Raw genomic sequence first — 17,302 nt, forward strand, 5'->3', positions numbered from 1 at the left:
TTAAACTAGGTTTAAAAATGTGGCTACAAAACAGAAATAGAGTCACAGGTGTAGAAAACAAACTTATGGTTACCAAGGGGGAAAGGGAGGGAGGGATAAATTGGGAGATTGGGATTGACATATACACGCTACTATATATAAAATAGATAACTAATAAGGGACTACTGTACAGCACAGGGAACTCTACTCAATCCTCTGTAATGACCTATATGGGAAAAGAACCTAAATAAGAGTGGATATATGTATATGTATAATCGATTCAGTTTGTTGTACAGCAGTAACAAACACAACATTGTAAATCAACTATACTCCAATAAAAATTAATTTTAAAAATGTGGCAATCACCCCAAAGTTCTGGATCTTGGAGTGGAGACTTCCACAGGAGCCAATGTCAGCCCGTCAGGTCCCAGCTTCAGGGGCTGAAGGGAGACCAAGGGGAGAGGCTGGTTCCCATGTCTGAGGGCCAGTCACGAAGGTGGTTACTTTCTGAGGTTTTCTAACAAGGAGAGAGTCTTTAGGATTTCCCAGAGCAGGGATAAACGCACACTAGAGTCACCAGCTCTCCTTTGCTCCCAGCCCAGACCACAGTGGGTTGAGGAGGAAAAACACGGGGTGGTGTGGCCCCGAGGTGTAGTGAGTGGACACCAGAGGGTCATAAGGGAGTAACTCACTTCACGGTGACAGGTCTGTCCAGACTGGGGTGCTCCACGTGGCAGGGGTAGACATCTCCCTGCTGACGGGTCATTTCCAGCATCACCAGGAGCTGGGAGGTCCAGTCTCCAACATAGATCAGGTGGATGGACGCAACCCCAGCTGTTTTCTTCTGTCCATTCAGGAACCAGCGGACTTGCATGTGGCCTGGATAGAAATCAGTCACATGGCAGATGAGCAGGTTGTGGGCTTGCAGGGGCTCTTTCTTGGAGGGGGAGACGTTCACTTTAGGTTGGACTAGGAGTGCGGGAAAGAATCTTGTTATGACAACGGAGACAGCTAATTCAGTGCGTTGAGTGATTTTCTTGCCAAATTGACATTAAAAAAAAAATTTAAATTGAAGTATAGTTAACGTACAAGATTATATAAGTTACAGTTGTACAATACAGTGATTCACCATTTTTAAGCCAAATTGACTTTTAGATGTTAAAGATGAATATATCATCCATTAAGCTATTTGAAGGCAGAAGATGGGGGACAGAGTAGGAAAAACAGAGTAAAACATTCAATTTTTCCAAGAAGGGCCTTGTCAGACACAATAAAGAGAGAGCAGAGAGGAACAGGAGAGGGTCAAAGTCAGCACTATAACACTTTCCATAACACTTTCACCAGAAACGTATAGGCTGGTAACTAATATTTTTTGAACAGAAATGTTGAACCAGTTGTGAAGCTACCTAAATTGACATTTTCCTATCTTGTTCAAAGGGATGTATCATCCTGCCAAACATGATCTTAGAATCAGAATATATTCAGCCAATAGCATTCTTTTGATCTCTTGGTCTGATATCCTCATTAGAAAAAGAGAAGAAAAGAAGTAGCTTGATTCATTCTTCATTTAATGTATGTTTCCTGGTCTCCTCTACCCACCTCCCCCCAACTCCAAAAAAAAAAAAAAGAAAATTGTAGCAAGAGCCACAAACCCAATCTTTTTTGTGTGTTTAATTAGCAGGGAGTCTGGCCTTTTCCCATGCTGGTCTGGCCCCCATGCACTGTGAAGCCTTCTGGGCTCAGGCCACCCAGCCTGGGACCCACTGGGGCTTGGAGATGGGATGGAGAGTGCTCCCCTCCTCTGCTGCCCAAGCCCACCCCTTCCAGGGTCTTCTCTCTCCCACCCACCCTTTCACCTCTGTGCTTCAGGGTGAAACCCTTGTCCATGTGTAGTTTGTTTGCACATCATGTCCACCCACGCTCTGTCTCAGTCCCAGGAACTCCCTCTGGATGTTCCAATTCTTGGCAGGGTTTTCTTTTTTTACATTTAAAAACATTTTATTGAAGTACTGTTGATTTACAATGTTGTGTTAATTTCTGCTGTACAGCAAAGTGACTTAGTTATACATATATATCCTTTTTCATATTCTTTTCCATTATTTTTTTTCAGTTATACATATACATGTATCTATTCTTTTTCAAATTCTTTTCCCATTTACGTTATTACAGAGTATTGAGCAGAGATCTTTGTTCTATACAGTAGGTCCTTGTTGGTTATCTATTTTTAAATATTCCAGAGTGTACATGTCAATCCCAAACTCCCGATATATCCCTCCCCGCCCCCTTCCCTCCCAGTAACCATAAGTTAGTTCTCTAAGTCTGTTTCTATTTTATAAATAAGTTCATTTGTATCATTATTTTTAGATTCCACATATAAGCTATATCAAATGGTATTTGTCTTTCTCTGTCTGACTTACTTCACTTAGTATGATAATCTCTAGGTCCACCCATGTTGCTGCAAATGGCATTATTTCATTCTTTTTAATGGCTGAGTAATATTCCATTTTATATATATCACATCTTCTTTATCTATTCATCTGTCAATGGACATTTAGGTTGCTTCCAAGTCTTGGCTATTGTAAAAAGCTCTGCTGTGAACATGCAGTGATGTGCCCCATCTTGGTCACAGCCACAAATGCCCCCATGGCACTGTCAAACTGGATGTACACCACTCTGTTATAAAGGTATCACTTCCAGTAGCGGTCCGTCACTCCCAGTAGCAGTCACTCCTCCTCTGTACACGTACAGCTCTGCGGAAGGTAGAGGCCAGGGCAGAGCTGGGCTGGGAGAGGCTCCCATGCCCCCAAGAGACTCTGCCCACTTTCCCTGTGACGTCGAGTGGCTGCATCCAGGACCACATAGTGGTCTTTTGCCTCTTTTCTCCTGAGTCTCCATCCTCCTTCGGCAGAGTGTCCGATTGGAGAACTCAGAGGCCTACCTCTGCCTTCTGTCCAGAGCAGAGTCACAATTACAACTTTGTGTTCAGTGTTTTCTCTCTATCCCCTCACCTCACCTCCAGCCTCTTTGTAGTTCTCTCTCAAGGCATTGACACATCAATTCAGTGTTATTCCTGTCGATGTAAAGGTATTTTGATGACTACCCCTAAACCCGTCACCTCCCAGTGTGAAATGATAAAATATACAATGTTCTTGGACTCAGTCATGTGACCTTGGAGAAATCACAGAACCCCCCTGGTCCAAAGTTTTCCTACCCCATAAATGGAGGATTTAACTAAATCATCTCTGAGGTCCTTTCCAGCATTAATCATAAAGAGCCCTATCCTAGAGAACCTTCAGGTCTAAGAGGAAACAAGCAGGTGGACAGGTGGAGAGAGCTGGAGAGAGTGTCATGGCATCTCCTTAGGGTACCTCTTGACTTCTCACTGGTCCTCATCTGCTGGAAAGATCATCTTCTCCTTAGGGGCCTGTGAGGGGAGAAATAGAAGGGAGCAGGGAGCAGGTGTAAAGGAATGAAGGATGCACTGCTAACCGGGGAGTCCTAACCACACTGTTTGTCCTACTGCAGGTGACAACCTTTCTGCGACAGAAGAGGACAGAGGGGAGTCCCCAGCATCAGATCTACTTTATGTATTTATTTATTTATTTATTGTCTGCATGCGTGGCTTGCGGGATATTAGTTCTCCGACCAGGGATTGAACCCAGGGCCACAGCAGTGAAAGTGCAGAGTCCTAACTTCTGAATCGCCAGGGAATTCTAATTTTTTTTTTTTTTTGTCAGATCTAATTTAAACCTCCAGTCCCTTTGAATCTCTGTGCTCCTCAGCACCAATGATGGGAGTCTCCAAAGACTCCTCCAAATCCTGCCCATCTGTGATTCCACTCACACTTAGCACCTTGCAAAGGGCCTGACACATAGAAAGCACTTAATACATGTCAAAATTTGAAGTATGGTGACAAGGTGATCCCCACACTGATCTATAAGCCCCGGTCTCCTCTGGGACTTCTTCCTACACAGCATCCTTCCTGAGAAATACCAGAGACCAATAAATGCCTGTGTGTCAGAGCAGGACATCTCTGGTGCCTTCTTTGCGACTCCAGGGCCTGTCCCTGGTCTCGCTATACTTTCAAGTCCCTAGCAGCACGTATCCCGGACACGTAATGTGGGTACAGATACTGCAGTCTGTGACCTGCCAGAAGGTAGGTCATGAGAATGTTCGCTCTGCCCTGCGTCCTTCCCTAGCCGAGAGCAGGAGGTGGAGGGAACAAGGATGGCTGCTGTTCACTACGGGGCTGATTTACTCTGAACTATTCCTCACATTGTCTCTATGCTGCTGCTGACCTCCTTTGACACCCCTTTTATTTCACCCAGAATTCTGATCACCTCTAGACCTCCTGGGTGCCCCTCCTACTCTAGGTGCCCCATCTTCTAGGAGACCTACTTTTTAAAAATTTTTATTGAAATATAGTTGATTTACAGTTTTGTGTTAGTTTCAGGGGTACAGCAAAGCGATTCAGTTTTTTATATATATATATTCTTTTTTTTTACATTCTCTAACATATATACAAGATATTGAGTATTGTTCCCTGTGCTATACAGTAGGTCCTTGTTGTTTATCTATTTTATATATAGTAGTGTGTATATTTTAATCTCAAACTCCTAATTTATCCCTCCCCCACTCCCCTTTGGTAACCATAAGTCAGTTTTCTATGTCTATGAGTCTATTTACATTTTGTAAATAAGTTCATTGGCATCATTTCTTTAGATTCCACATATAAGCGATATCGTATGATATTTGTCTTTCTCTGCAGTAGACTTTTTTTTGTTTGTTTTTGTTTAATTAATTAATTAATTTATTTATTTTTGGCTGTGTTGGGTCTTCGTTTCTGTGCGAGGGCTTTCTCTAGTTGTGGTAAGCGGGGGCCACTCTTCATCGCGGTGCGCGGGCCTCTCACTGTCGCGGCCTCTCTTGTTGCGGAGCACGGGCTCCAGACGCGCAGGCTCAGTAGTTGTGGCTCACGGGCCTAGTTGCTCCGTGGCATGTGGGATCTTCCCAGACCAGGGCTTGAATCCGTGTCCGCTGCATTGGCAGGCAGATTCTCAACCACTGCGCCACCAGGGAAGCCCAGACATAATGTTTTGAAGGCGTTTCCCATAGAAACGTTGTTAAGCCCTTAGTGATTCAATGTCATCTTTGATACCACGTCATATTGCACTGTAGCCACTACTCTTCTGACAGCCCTGCCCCCCCGACCCCGGCCAGGCTTTACTTTATTCCCTTTAACTTCTTTCAGGGTCATCTGTGAGCACCTTTGGAGACCCCAATATGTTAGCTAGTTTACTCATGTCTGAATCGCAGTTGTGGATCAAGGTCTGATCTCTCCCATAGGGTCGAGAGCAAAGTATGGAGATACGGATGAGTATCTGTCTGAATTTGGGGAATTTTAACATAAACTACTTCACTGTTCTCTTACACATGGTCTTGGTGGTGAATTGGAACTAGAAATTAAGAGGTGCTATGAGGATTTGATACAGGAACCTTGAAGTCATAATATTATTATACATTACATATAAGGGGCAGCTGGAGGAGGAGGCCATTTCCTGTTTCTCACTTCCCCTCTGGTCCTGTCCTGGTTCACAGGCCAAAATAGTAACTCCCTCACTTCAGGGAGCACCACCACCTCCAAAGAAAAACAACAAACAGGCCCATAGGTGTCCTTAAAAGAAGTATTAGTAAATATAGACTAGCCACTTAAAATGAGCATAAACAATGCATTTACAAAAATAAGAGAAGCTATTGTGTAAAAAAAAAACCTAGGGGATATAGGGAAAACTACATAGACGTTCTAGGTGTAAAAATATTTAATAGTCGGGAATTCCCTGGTGGTCCAGTGGTTAGGACTCGGTGCTTCCACTGCGGGGGGGTGGGGGTGGGGGGGTGAGGATGGGGGTGGGGCACAGGTTTGATTCCTGGTCTGGGAACTAGGATCCCACATGCCAAGAGTCACGGCCAAACAAAAACAAAACAAAACAAACAAGCTATATATATATATATATATAATAGTCAAAAGAAAAACCACATTAATGAGAATAAATATTGGGAGAGATACAACTGAAAAACAGTAAGCTGGAGGACTAGACTAAAGAACTCTCTTAGAATAAAAGATGGAAGGATAAAGAAATTGAAAACAGAAGAAAAGCCAAAAGAGATGAAAGAGAGACGTGCCCAATGTGGGTAATATGAATTTCATAAAAATAAAAATAGAGAGGAGAAATAGTTACAGAAATAAAAGAGACAAATTCTTAGAATTAAAACATAAAGAGGCTCCATAATGGCCTACAGTAAGATATGGACAAACCCATTTTAGATACAATATAACAAATTTTAAAATAGCAGACAATGAGAGAATTCTAAAAGATTCTGGAGAGACACACTGACAGCAGATTTCCTAATGTCAACACTGGATGCAAAAAAGTCATTGGGATAATATTATTTAAAATATTAAAGAGAAAAAAGTTAAACTTAGAATTTAATACAACAGCTAAACGTTATTCAAAGTGATGATATAATAAAAATGTTCTCAGGCATACAAAGCTTCAGAAGGTTTGCCACACAAATACATTTAAAACACTTTTGGAGGAAGTATTCCAGTAAGAGAAAATTTCAGGAGGTGCCAAAAAGGTATGGGAAGTATGACTGATCAAATACCTTGGTGAAGGAGAAGTATTTGAACGTATTTGAAAGAACGCTAAGGTGCTTATCTGGTTAGAGGGAAGATGGGGGAGGTACAGACAACACTTTTTAAAGAAAAGGTGATGGAACACATGCACCCCAATGTTCACTGCAGTACTATTTACAACAGCCAGGACATGGAAGCAGCCTAAATGTCCATCGACGGATGAATGGATGCAGAAGCTGTGGTACATATATACAAAGGAATACTACTCAGCCATAAAAAAGAATGAAATAATGCCATTTGCAATGACATGGATGGACCTAGAGATTGTTATACTAATTGAAGTAACTCATACAGAGAAAGACATATATCACGATATCACTTATGTGTGGAATCTAAAAAATGGTATAAATGAACATATTTACAAAACAGAAATAGAGTCACAGATGTAGAAAACAAACTTATGGTTACCAAGAGGGAAAGGAGGGAGATAAATTGGGAGATTGGGATTGACATATACACACTAATATATATAAAATAGATAACTAATAAGAACCTATTGTATAGCACAGGGAACTCAATCCTCTGTAACGACCTATATGGGAAAAGAACCTAAAAAAGAGTTGATATGTATATGTATAACTGATTCACTTTGCTGTAGAACAGAAACTAACACAATATTGTAAATCAACGCCACTCAGTGTAGGAAAGAGCATCAGAGCAGGTGGTTTTTTGTTTGTTTGTTTGTTTGTGCCAAAAAACAGTCCATAGACTGGCTGCCCAAGAATCATCTAGGGAGCATGCTAAACACACAGGTCCCCTGGCCCTACTTTGGAAAAGCTACTCTAACTCAGGTCAGGATGGAACCCAGGAATCTGTATTTTTAACACACTTCGTGGCTGATACTCCTGTGTGGCCAGGTTTGGAAACACAGACTCAGATGATTTCTTAGATCCCTTCCAAGTTGAAAATCATTTATTTCATCACTTTTGACACATTGCCTTCCGATATTTGGTTAGACTCCTCTTTACCAGGATAGACAGTTAACTTTATATATATATTTTACATTAGACTAAATTCTGCCAATGCCTCCCAATTAGAAGCCAAAAGTAAGGGTGATGCAATCCACACAGGACAACCTCCAGGCCGAGACACGGGCATAGGGGACATGGAGGGACACATGGAGGTTACCCAGCACCCTCTGCCCTCCTCAGAAAGGTCCACTGGAACTCCTTATGGCTCTTTTTCACTCTAAATATCTCTAACAATTATACAGTTTTCCTCACATAATGAAATAAAGTAATATTTTAAAACATGATTTAAAGATTTAAAAGATTTTTTCTACTGTGTAGCCAGCGTTTCCCTTTTAAAGTTTCTTAGTAAAAATTTTTTTTCCTTTTTTTTTGGCTGCGCCATGTGGTTTGCAGGATCTTAGTTCCCCGACCAGGGGTTGAACCCATGTCCCCTGAAGTGGAAGCGTAGAGTCCTAACCACTGGACCGCCAAGGAATCCCCAAATTTATTTTATTTTTTAACTCCAAATTGGTCCACAGAAACTTACAGGAAGAGTAGGAGTCCCTACACTATGGATTAATATAGAGGATTTGTTTGAGCTCAGCTGTGCGGTGCTCTGATGGCCTTTTCTCTCCCTTCACAGGATCCCTTCTTGGAGGATGGAGAAACAGTTAATCTAAGCCCCTCCCATCCCTTTGACTTCCTGTGGACCAAGCCTCCCTGGTGCTCGTGGGCCCAATGAATTCTTCCATCTTCTCAGCCAGGCTCTTTCCTCTACTTCTTTCCCCAGCAACAGCTACACTAACTCAGAGAATTTCTCTGATTGGCTGAATACAGCAGGGGGCTCCCCCATCCTCGAATCTGTTTCTTCCTCTTTACCTTCCCTCTCTTCCTTTACCCCCCACACCGACTGGGACTCATTTGGTTAAAGCACCAGGGGACAATGGTCCTCAGTGGGGGGCTGGTCCTGGGACTCCACACCTTGATGACCCTCCTGAGCCCCCAGGAAGCTGGGGCCATCAAGGGTGAGTGCGGAGGGTGCTGGGTGAGGAGAGGAGATTAAGGGCGTGGGGTTACACGCCAGATGGTACAGAGAGTGAACAGTTCCTTTCCTCTGGTTTATGGGCAACTTCTGTTACCCGCATCCCTCTCACCTCTATCAGGTCTGTCCTGGACCTAAAATACAGGTGCAGCTCAGCCCAGCATCACTTTCAGGTGCCTCCTCATTCCTCCCTCCTCTCTGAGACCCAAACCTCCGTCCTACTGCTGCCCAGCATCCTGATTTCTGTACCACTTCCTGGCTTGGGGCGAGCCCATTTTCTATTGCTGTATTTATCACCAGGTCAATAGGTAGCTGTTTATCTGTCTTTAACCTGCTCTAGACTTGAGTTCCTTGTGTGCGGGGTCTACAGCTGGTTTGCCTGTATTTCCTTGGGGCCTGGTATCGTGCTGGGCACATGGTGGTTTCTCACGATCATTGCACAAATAATTTCCTAGAATTATAAAGGCATCTTATCAACGAACACCTAACTCCCAATTTCTAGAAAATTGAGCCTCAGTCATGGGAAGAGGCACATTGGATCATAATGCTCTGAGACTGAAGAGTTGGGACATGAACCCTGAACTTCTGACTCCTTTTCCATTGCTCTTTGCAATACCTTGGGCTGCCTTTTTCTATCCCTTCAGTCTCTGGTCACAGATCTTAATTCTTACTCCTGCCAGCTATCACCTGTTTTCCCTCACATCCACTTACACTGCATCTCTGTGCCCAAAGCTCCATGGATGCTCTTAACCTTACTTATTTTCTCCTCATCCCCCCCCGCACTCACCTCTTATCTCACACACAGGACCTGGTAGCACAGCTGGGGCAGACCATCAGAGCCAAGATTTAACTCTGGGGATCCCAAGCCTAAGTTTAGGCAACCTCTCCTCTTCCTAACGCGGTATGCCAAGCTGCACCCATGCCTCTGTGCTGGCCAGTGTGCAGGGGATGTGCCCATTCCCTCCATCCTCTCCCTTCCATCCCTTGGCAACCCTTCTACTCTCCAAGGACCAGCTCAGCGTCAGAACGGGACTCTGCCCCCACACAGAACCAAGGATGGGGCACAGCTCAGAGACCCAATACATCACATCTGATGGATGAGATTGATACCTTTTCTTTTCTCCCCCGACCCTGAACTCACCCAATACAGCTGACCACATGGGCTCCTACGGACCAGCCTTCTACCAGTCCTATGATGGCTCGGGTCAGTTCACCCATGATTTCGATGGAGAGCAGCTGTTCTCTGTGGACCTGAAGAAGAGGGAGGCTGTGTGGCGTCTGCCTGAATTTGGCAACTTCGCCTACTTTGACCCGCAGAGTGGGCTGGCCAGTATCATGATGATCAAAGTGCATCTGGACGTCTTGGTGGAGCGCTCGAACCGTACCAGAGCCGCCAACGGTACCTGGCCTTTCCTCTGTGCCCCCCTCCACCAAGCCCCCGGCAGGCAGGGGAGGCCCAGAGAAGCCTCCTCCCCCCCTCACAGGCCTCTATTGACTCCTGGGCTCCACTCTCGGAATCTGAGACTGTTGTGCTCAGGCCCTTTCCTTCCCAGGAGGTGCTAGATCTTCTCAGATTCCTTCAGCAACCTCTTCTTCTTGAGAAATGCCCCTCCCGCTGGACTCCCCATCAGGGACCTGGCAGATACAGGACTCCCGGGGCCCCCTCTGCCCTCCACAATCTCTCATCCCTCTGTCCCCTGCTTCTGTCCTGGTGTCACCATCCTAGACCATTCCCTGCTCTCGCAAGGCTAATAGGAGGAAACACCCCTCAATCCCAGCCCTGATAAGGCCCAGCTGGAGGGCTGAGCCTGTGGGATTCAGGGCCTGGTTCCTCCTAGTGCCCCCAAGAGTGACTGTGCTGCCCAAGTCTCACGTGGAGCTGGGCCAGCCCAACGTCCTCATCTGCATCGTGGAGAACATCTTCCCCCCTGTCATCAATATCACCTGGCTGCGCAACGGTCAGACCATCACCGAGGGGGTGGCCCAGACCAGCTTCTATGCCCAGCCCGACCATCTGTTCCGGAAGTTCCACTACTTGCCCTTTGTGCCCTCGGTGGATGACTTCTATGACTGCAAGGTGGAGCACTGGGGACTGGACGAGCCGCTCTTTAAGCACTGGGGTACGAAGCCCCCTCCCCAGCCCCCCCTTCTCACACCCGTGTGTCCTTCACTCTGGAATCCCCTTGCCCGACCCCTGACCCTCCCTTTCTCTCCCAGAGCCCCAGGTGCCTACCCTGCTGCCTGACACCACAGAGACCCTGGTCTTCACCCTCGGTCTGGCCCTTGGCCTGGCCGGCTTCCTCGTGGGCGTCACCCTCATCATCACAGGCACATGCCTGTCCAGCACCCCCAGGTGCGCAGGACCCGGGAGTCTGGTGGGGAGGAAAGCAGATGACTCTGCACGGGACGAGGGTGGAGGATGAGAGATTCTGTGGGGAGGGATGGGGTCAGGGACGAGTGGTAGGCAGGGAATAGAAGAGCAGAGGTGAGGCGAGGGTATCAGGTTTGGGGGAGGTGGGCAGAGATGGGATCCCAGAAGTGTGAGCTGGGACAACCTTGGTCATATGGTTTTTGCTACTTTAGGTAATGGCCCTTTGAGAGAAACAGGTATGGGAGACACCCTACGGCTTCCTGGCAAGTGTCGACAGCCCTTGAATGCTCAGTGCCAGAGTCTACCACATTCATCCCCACCGTGCTGACTTTAAATGGGATCAACCTCTGTCCTATAGGTCTCCTCCTTTTTGGCTCCCGTACTCATGGCAGGGACTTGTGGGGCACCAAGGAGTTCCCTTTCCCACCCCCAAAACACACACACACACACACACACACACACACACAAACACACACACTTTCTTGCTCTACCCAAAGCCCTGGCTAGCAGCAGTAAAATTTTAAACAGTGTTTGCATTGTATTCATTTTACCAGGTCTTGGCCAATTCTTTCAGTGTGTAAGGGATGCTGGGATCTGGAAGTGGGGACTTCTGGGGATGACTACTGAGCATGACCACTTGCTACTGGGGATTGACAGTCATTCCCGGGCCAGTCTAGCTACGTCTTGCTCCATTTGACTCATCAGTTTGGGGCCCCTTGTGTGTCACTTGTGAATGGACCGTTTCACATCGCCATCATGAAATTAACATCCTGAATTCAGATTTGCCCCAAAAGGGATGCAGAGTATCCTGTTCATTGCAACTGCCCGCAACAAATGACAGTTCTACAGGGCACCAGGAGAGGAAGCGTTCATGGAAATTTCAGTCTTGTCCAGATTTACTCTGTCATGAAGAGGCCATTGGTATCCAGCCATGATCTACAATGTCATCTCCTTTTTCTACATTCCCTAGAGTCCCAAGCATGACAAAGAGGCCCAAGTCTTGGGTAGGATGGCCATATCTTCTGCCTGGGGTCAATCATATCAGGTAGGAGGGTAGCAGAGTAGATCAGCAAGGTATCTGGTAAGAGGGAGGTCTAGGAGAGATCCACCTGAATGCTCTCTAAATCTGTGGCCTGGAAGGTTTTAGTTTACTGTGAACAAAATTTAAAATGCACACAAAGCGGTAACTATACAAAGTAGTTTATGTCAAGTACCAAATGAGTGGTACAGATTGGTGGTTTTCAAACTGGAATACAGGGAAGAGTCACTTGGGAGCCTTTTAAAAAGTACAGGCTTCTCCCAGATCTACTGAGTTAGAATCTCGGGGCTGGGGAGAGTGGTGACAGGGAGTCTGTAATATTTTAACATGCTCTAGATGGTGCCAATGAAGCCATCCTGGACCCAGGCTGTGGTCTGGGAACGGGGACCCATGGACATAATCTGGTGCTATTGGAGGTCATAGGAAGAGGGGATCCCTGAGGTCTGAGTAGTCCGGGAGGGCTTTCTGGAAAACCTGGGTTTTTTAGGGCATGAAAGTTGAGGAAGGGACTTCCCAGTGGTTAAAACTCTGTGCTTCTAATGCGGGGGCACAGGTTCGATCCCTGGTCAGGGATCATGCTGTTCCACACAGCCAAAAAAAAAAAAAAAAAAAAAGTTGAGCAAGATACAGGTGAGTAGGGGCAAGATGGGGGTTGGAATTGGGAGCATTTGGTCCTGGAAAAGAGAGAAACCAAGAGATTATGGGGACTCTGTGGATTTCCCAAGAGAGAATAAAGGGGGGGAAATCGATGGCCAGAAGAGGACTCAGATGGAAGTGGGAGAAGATTGTTCTAATCAAGGTTTTTGCTTGCCAGTCACAGAAACCCTATTAAAATGGTTATAGACAAAAGGAGAGGGTATTTACAATAGACACAAGAGTGGTATCCAGAACCCAAGGGTGGGTTTGAGCCAGGCCCTGCAAGGAACAGAACTCAGAACGGAAGAGCCAGCAGAATCCAGAGTAGTCCCTCTTGCTCTCTCTCTGGGCCATATGGTCCCTGTTTTCTAGATCCCTCGGTACGTCAGCCATATTCTCTCCCTATGGACTGACTGTCCTTTTCAGCTGACATGTCAACCGTATAGGTCCTGTGTTTGTATGTCACCTCAGCTCTAGCCACCCACAGAGACTGTGTCTCCCAGTCACAATTTTAAATTATTGAAAAAACAAACGACTGCCCAAACGTGGCGAAAGTGTCCACCCCAGCCCAATGTACTGTGACCAGGGAACCAAGATCCCATAGTACAAATGTGGTGGTGGCTGGCACCCACCTCTGAGGTGAGGAGTCAGGTCGTTCTCAGAGAAAGAAGAAGATCTCAGAAGACACCACAAGAGATGTCTGTCCCCATCGTGCCCTGATCTCCGCTGATCTTTTACTTAAAACTTAACTTGATGCATCCTTGGAAAAGTGTTTCTCTGATCTCTGTCCTAATGTTTAATAAAGTCATTAAAAGTGTCCTGTTTTGAACAGACTGGTGGTTGCTAAGGGGGGGTGTTGGGGAAGGGATGGAGTGGGAGTTTGGGGTTAGCAGATGTAAACTCATATATAGACTAGATAAACAACAAGGTCCTACTGCATAGCACAGAGAACTATATTTAATATCCCATGATAGGGCTTCCCTGGTGGCGCAGTGGTTGAGAATCTGCCTGCCAATGCAGGGGACACGGGTTCGAGCCCTGGTCTGGGAAGATCCCACATGCTGCGGAGCAACTAGGCCCATGAGCCACAATTACTGAGCCTGCGCGTCTGGAGCTTGTGCTCCGCAACAAGAGAGGCCGCGATAGTGAGAGGCCCGCACACCGCGATGAAGAGTGGCCCCCGCTTGCCGCAACTAGAGAAAGCCCTCGCACAGAAACGAAGACCCAACACAGCCATAAATAAATAAATAAATAAATAAAATTTAAAAAACCCAAAAAATCCCATGATAAACCATAATGGAAAAGAATATTAAAAAAAAGAATGTATATATATGTATAACTGAATCACTTTGCTGTACAGCAGTAATTAACACAACATTGTTAATTAACTATACTTCAGAAAAAAAAGTGTCCTCTTTTGACCAGAAGTGTGTTTTTTTTCACTATGCATATATTACCCAGAAATCACTAGAAACAATTTGGAAGGAATATGGAGCAATTCCAAATCTTTTAGGTTTATGTATCTGCCTTCACACTCACATTTTTTTTCTTCTAGTCTCAAAGTAAATTATCTCTCATTAAAAAAAAAAAAATTGTCCTGCATTCTTTTTTCTTAAATAAATTTGTTTTTAATTTATTTTTTATTTTTGGCTGCGCTGGGTCTTCATTGCTGTGTGCAGGCTTTCTCTAGTTGCAGCGAGCCGGGGCTACTCTTCGTCGTGGTGCGCAGGCTTATCGCGGTGGCTTCTCTTGCTGCGGAGCACAGCCTCTAGGTGCGCAGGCTTCAGTAGTTGTGGTATACGGGCTTCGGTAGCTGTGGCTCGCGGGCTCTAGAGCGCAGGCTCAGTACTTGTGGTGCACAGGCTTAGCTGCTCCGCAGCATGTGGTATCTTCCCCGACCAGGGATCGAACCCGTGTCCCCTACAGTGGCAGGCGGATGCTTAACCACTGAGCCACCAGCGAAGCCCTGTTCTGCATTCTTGATCTGACTTCTTTCAGTCTCTTGTAGAATAGACAGTCACCTTCTCTTCTGTAGTTTCAAACTCTCCCCCTTTGCAGTGTTCCCTCTCCACAGATAATAAACATATCATCACTCTCATATACTGAGAACATTAAATCTCCTCTCTGTCCTATAACCCACTCCCCCCAAGCTCTTCCCAGTCACTTTCTCTGAAAGAGGATTCTGCATGGGCTGCATCCACGTCCCCTCTTCTAATCTACTTTCTTTCTTAAAATTTTAATTTTTAACAACGTAATTTTATCCATATAGTTTAGAGAATCCAATAGTTCTACCAGATTTGCTTAAAAAAAAATTCCAGTCTCTAGCCCCTTCTCCTATCATGTTCTTGTCCCCAGAGTTGATAAGTTTTCAACTGTTTTTAACTAATTTTGTTGATACTGACCTTCTGTCTCTAAATAGTATGCTTGCTTTGCTATATCTTGATTTTTCAGCTTCAGGCCTTTTCTCTTTACTTCCTGCTATGGAAGAAGAGGATTTAAAGTTTTTCATCCTCACACCACACACATGCACCTCTTCCTTTAATATAGTTATATTGTAATTTTGGCTAGGTTGGTGTTCAGTGTTTATATTATTATGATCTTGTGAAGGGTATTCATAGCCAAACTGCAGAGTAAACCATGCTTGCTCTTCCTTTCTTAGACAACTTTGTGTTTTCCCTGGGATGAATAATTGGCCTGTTTTCTCTTTGCTTGGTTTTCTTGGTACCTATCATAAATGAATCACAAATTTCCTCACAATACAATCAGCTACCCTGGGTATTCTGCCCATTTTATTGTCAGATAAAACTCCCAGAACCTTGTGTCGGCTTCGATCTTAACTAGTTGCCCTCAGTGAGACAGCTGTCATCCTGGGACCACCCTTTACCATCCTTGTCAACATTTACCTGTCCTCTGTGTTGGACCTTCTGTTTCTTATATCCAACTAGAAGAATGACCAGGTTTTGGAATTACTGATGAGATGTTACTTCTCCCAACCATTCATGCAACTCCCCTTGTTCAGACTTTCTCACTTAGGAGAGACTCTCAATTCCTTACTGGCTAAGGCTCTCCAACCTCACCCCCCTCCGGCCTTCCTTCTTTCATTAAGTTACAACCACACTCTCTTTCCTTAGAATCCTCCTGCCTGTGATCTTAACATCAATGCTTCCAACTCATCATTCATTCACAACACATGTGGTAAAAATCCAGAGGTTTCCCTGATCAGCTTTGCTAAATAAACCAACCATCTCCAGTCCTTCTCGATCACAAAACTCCATTTATCTTTCTGGACAGACATCTCTCCTGGAATGGAGGCCCTCCTCTCAGGCTTTCTTTCCTCCTTTGGGGGAGTGACCCATCATGTAGAGATGTCACTTCCTCCCTTCTCTCCATCTCTCCCCTCGTCTCCAGTCATTTCCACTAATGTGGTTTGGCTCTGTCTTGTGGTTTGATTCCACCTCCTGTGGAGGCTCCAAATTTGAGTAAACCTCGTCTTCCCAGGAGAAGACTCCATGGCATTTCTGCCCCCCAGAGACTTTCTTTTGCCCCATCCCTAGAGCCCCAGCGCCACTCCAGAGACTTGGTTGGATTCCCACTTTTCCTTCATTCCTTCCCTCAGGCCTGCAGTATATGCTCTGCTCCAGGTACAAGTTCTTACCATAATGCCTGGAACACGGCAGTTACTCAGTAACTGACCAAAGAGTAAGATGTAGTCTGCTCAGCTCTCAAATTCCTTGAGGACACACCCAAATAAAGAAAACATTTAAAAACTTTCTGCTGTTATTGACATGATTGCTTTTATGATTACTATTAGCTTTCATGTATTGAGCACTTCCAATGTGCCAAGCACTAAACACTTACATCTGTCAAAGCTATGAGTTTGCACACCTACCATGGTGTTTCCTAAATTGTTCCATGGAACTCAAATGTTCTGAAGGATGTTAATAACTTAATTAAAAACCAATCAATGTAAGTAACTTTTATTTTTCTAAAACATATTTTAATATGGGTAAGGAAATGCCAAACATAGGTATGCAGGTTTTAGTATATAGCAATCTGCCTTTCAAAAATGACATGCCATGTTTGGTAACAGCAAAAGATTGGAAACATGTCCAACAAGAATGGAAAAGTTGAAAGAGCTACGGTACATCCATGAGGAGGAGAAACATTAAGCTGTTAGAAAGAATGAGGAAGATCTCTTTAAGCTGATATGGAGGGATCCCTAGGGTGCAGTGGAAAAATGCAAGATACAAAAGAATATACATACTGTGTGCTACCTTGGGGTAAGAAAGAGGGAAGATATATGTTTGCAGAAAGCCACACTGAAAAGATAAACCAGAAATTGTTAAAAAAATGGTGGGGGGGAAGAGCAGAGTTGAGGGAATGCGTTTGAGGCAACAGGGATAAAAGTGAATATTGACTTTTGAAATATACAAATGCTTTACAATTTTTATAAACATGAAACAAAAAGCCCTAAAATTAAAAACAAACATAAACAACTGAACCAAGAGAGAAGACTTATTTTAACTCCTATTAGAAAACAGTACTGTATATTCTTAGTGGACTATATTCTAAGTACAAAAAGAAGTAC

General features: G+C 44.9%; 2 protein-coding genes across 2 annotated transcripts; one reads left to right on the forward strand and one right to left on the reverse strand.

Moving 5' to 3' along the window:
• Positions 1-667: 667 nt before the first annotated feature.
• LOC133095721 (HLA class II histocompatibility antigen, DP beta 1 chain-like) lies at positions 668-3,372 on the reverse strand. Its single transcript, XM_061197453.1, is given in 5 exon segments — positions 668-948; positions 1,836-1,886; positions 1,889-1,949; positions 2,589-2,689; positions 3,348-3,372. Coding segments are annotated over 5 exon segments (519 nt in total).
• Positions 3,373-8,569: 5,197 nt separating this feature from the next.
• LOC133094553 (HLA class II histocompatibility antigen, DO alpha chain) lies at positions 8,570-11,504 on the forward strand. The gene is made up of 5 exons (XM_061195165.1): positions 8,570-8,651; positions 9,819-10,067; positions 10,507-10,788; positions 10,886-11,021; positions 11,252-11,504. The coding sequence occupies exons 1-5, from the start codon at positions 8,570-8,572 to the stop codon at positions 11,253-11,255; spliced, it is 753 nt and encodes a 250-aa protein (XP_061051148.1). The 3' UTR covers positions 11,256-11,504.
• Positions 11,505-17,302: the final 5,798 nt, after the last annotated feature.

Source organism: Eubalaena glacialis, chromosome 7 (assembly GCF_028564815.1).
Source record: "Eubalaena glacialis isolate mEubGla1 chromosome 7, mEubGla1.1.hap2.+ XY, whole genome shotgun sequence".
NCBI classification, from domain to species: domain Eukaryota; kingdom Metazoa; phylum Chordata; class Mammalia; order Artiodactyla; family Balaenidae; genus Eubalaena; species Eubalaena glacialis.

Coding starts and splice junctions, on each gene's coding strand:
- LOC133094553 (XM_061195165.1), top strand. CDS start 8,570: ATGGTCCTCAGTGGGGGGCTGGTCCTGGGACTCCACACCTTGATGACC. Junction 8,652..9,818: donor GGAAGCTGGGGCCATCAAGG/GTGAGTGCGGAG, acceptor CACCCAATACAG/CTGACCACATGGGCTCCTAC. Junction 10,789..10,885: donor GCCGCTCTTTAAGCACTGGG/GTACGAAGCCCC, acceptor TTTCTCTCCCAG/AGCCCCAGGTGCCTACCCTG.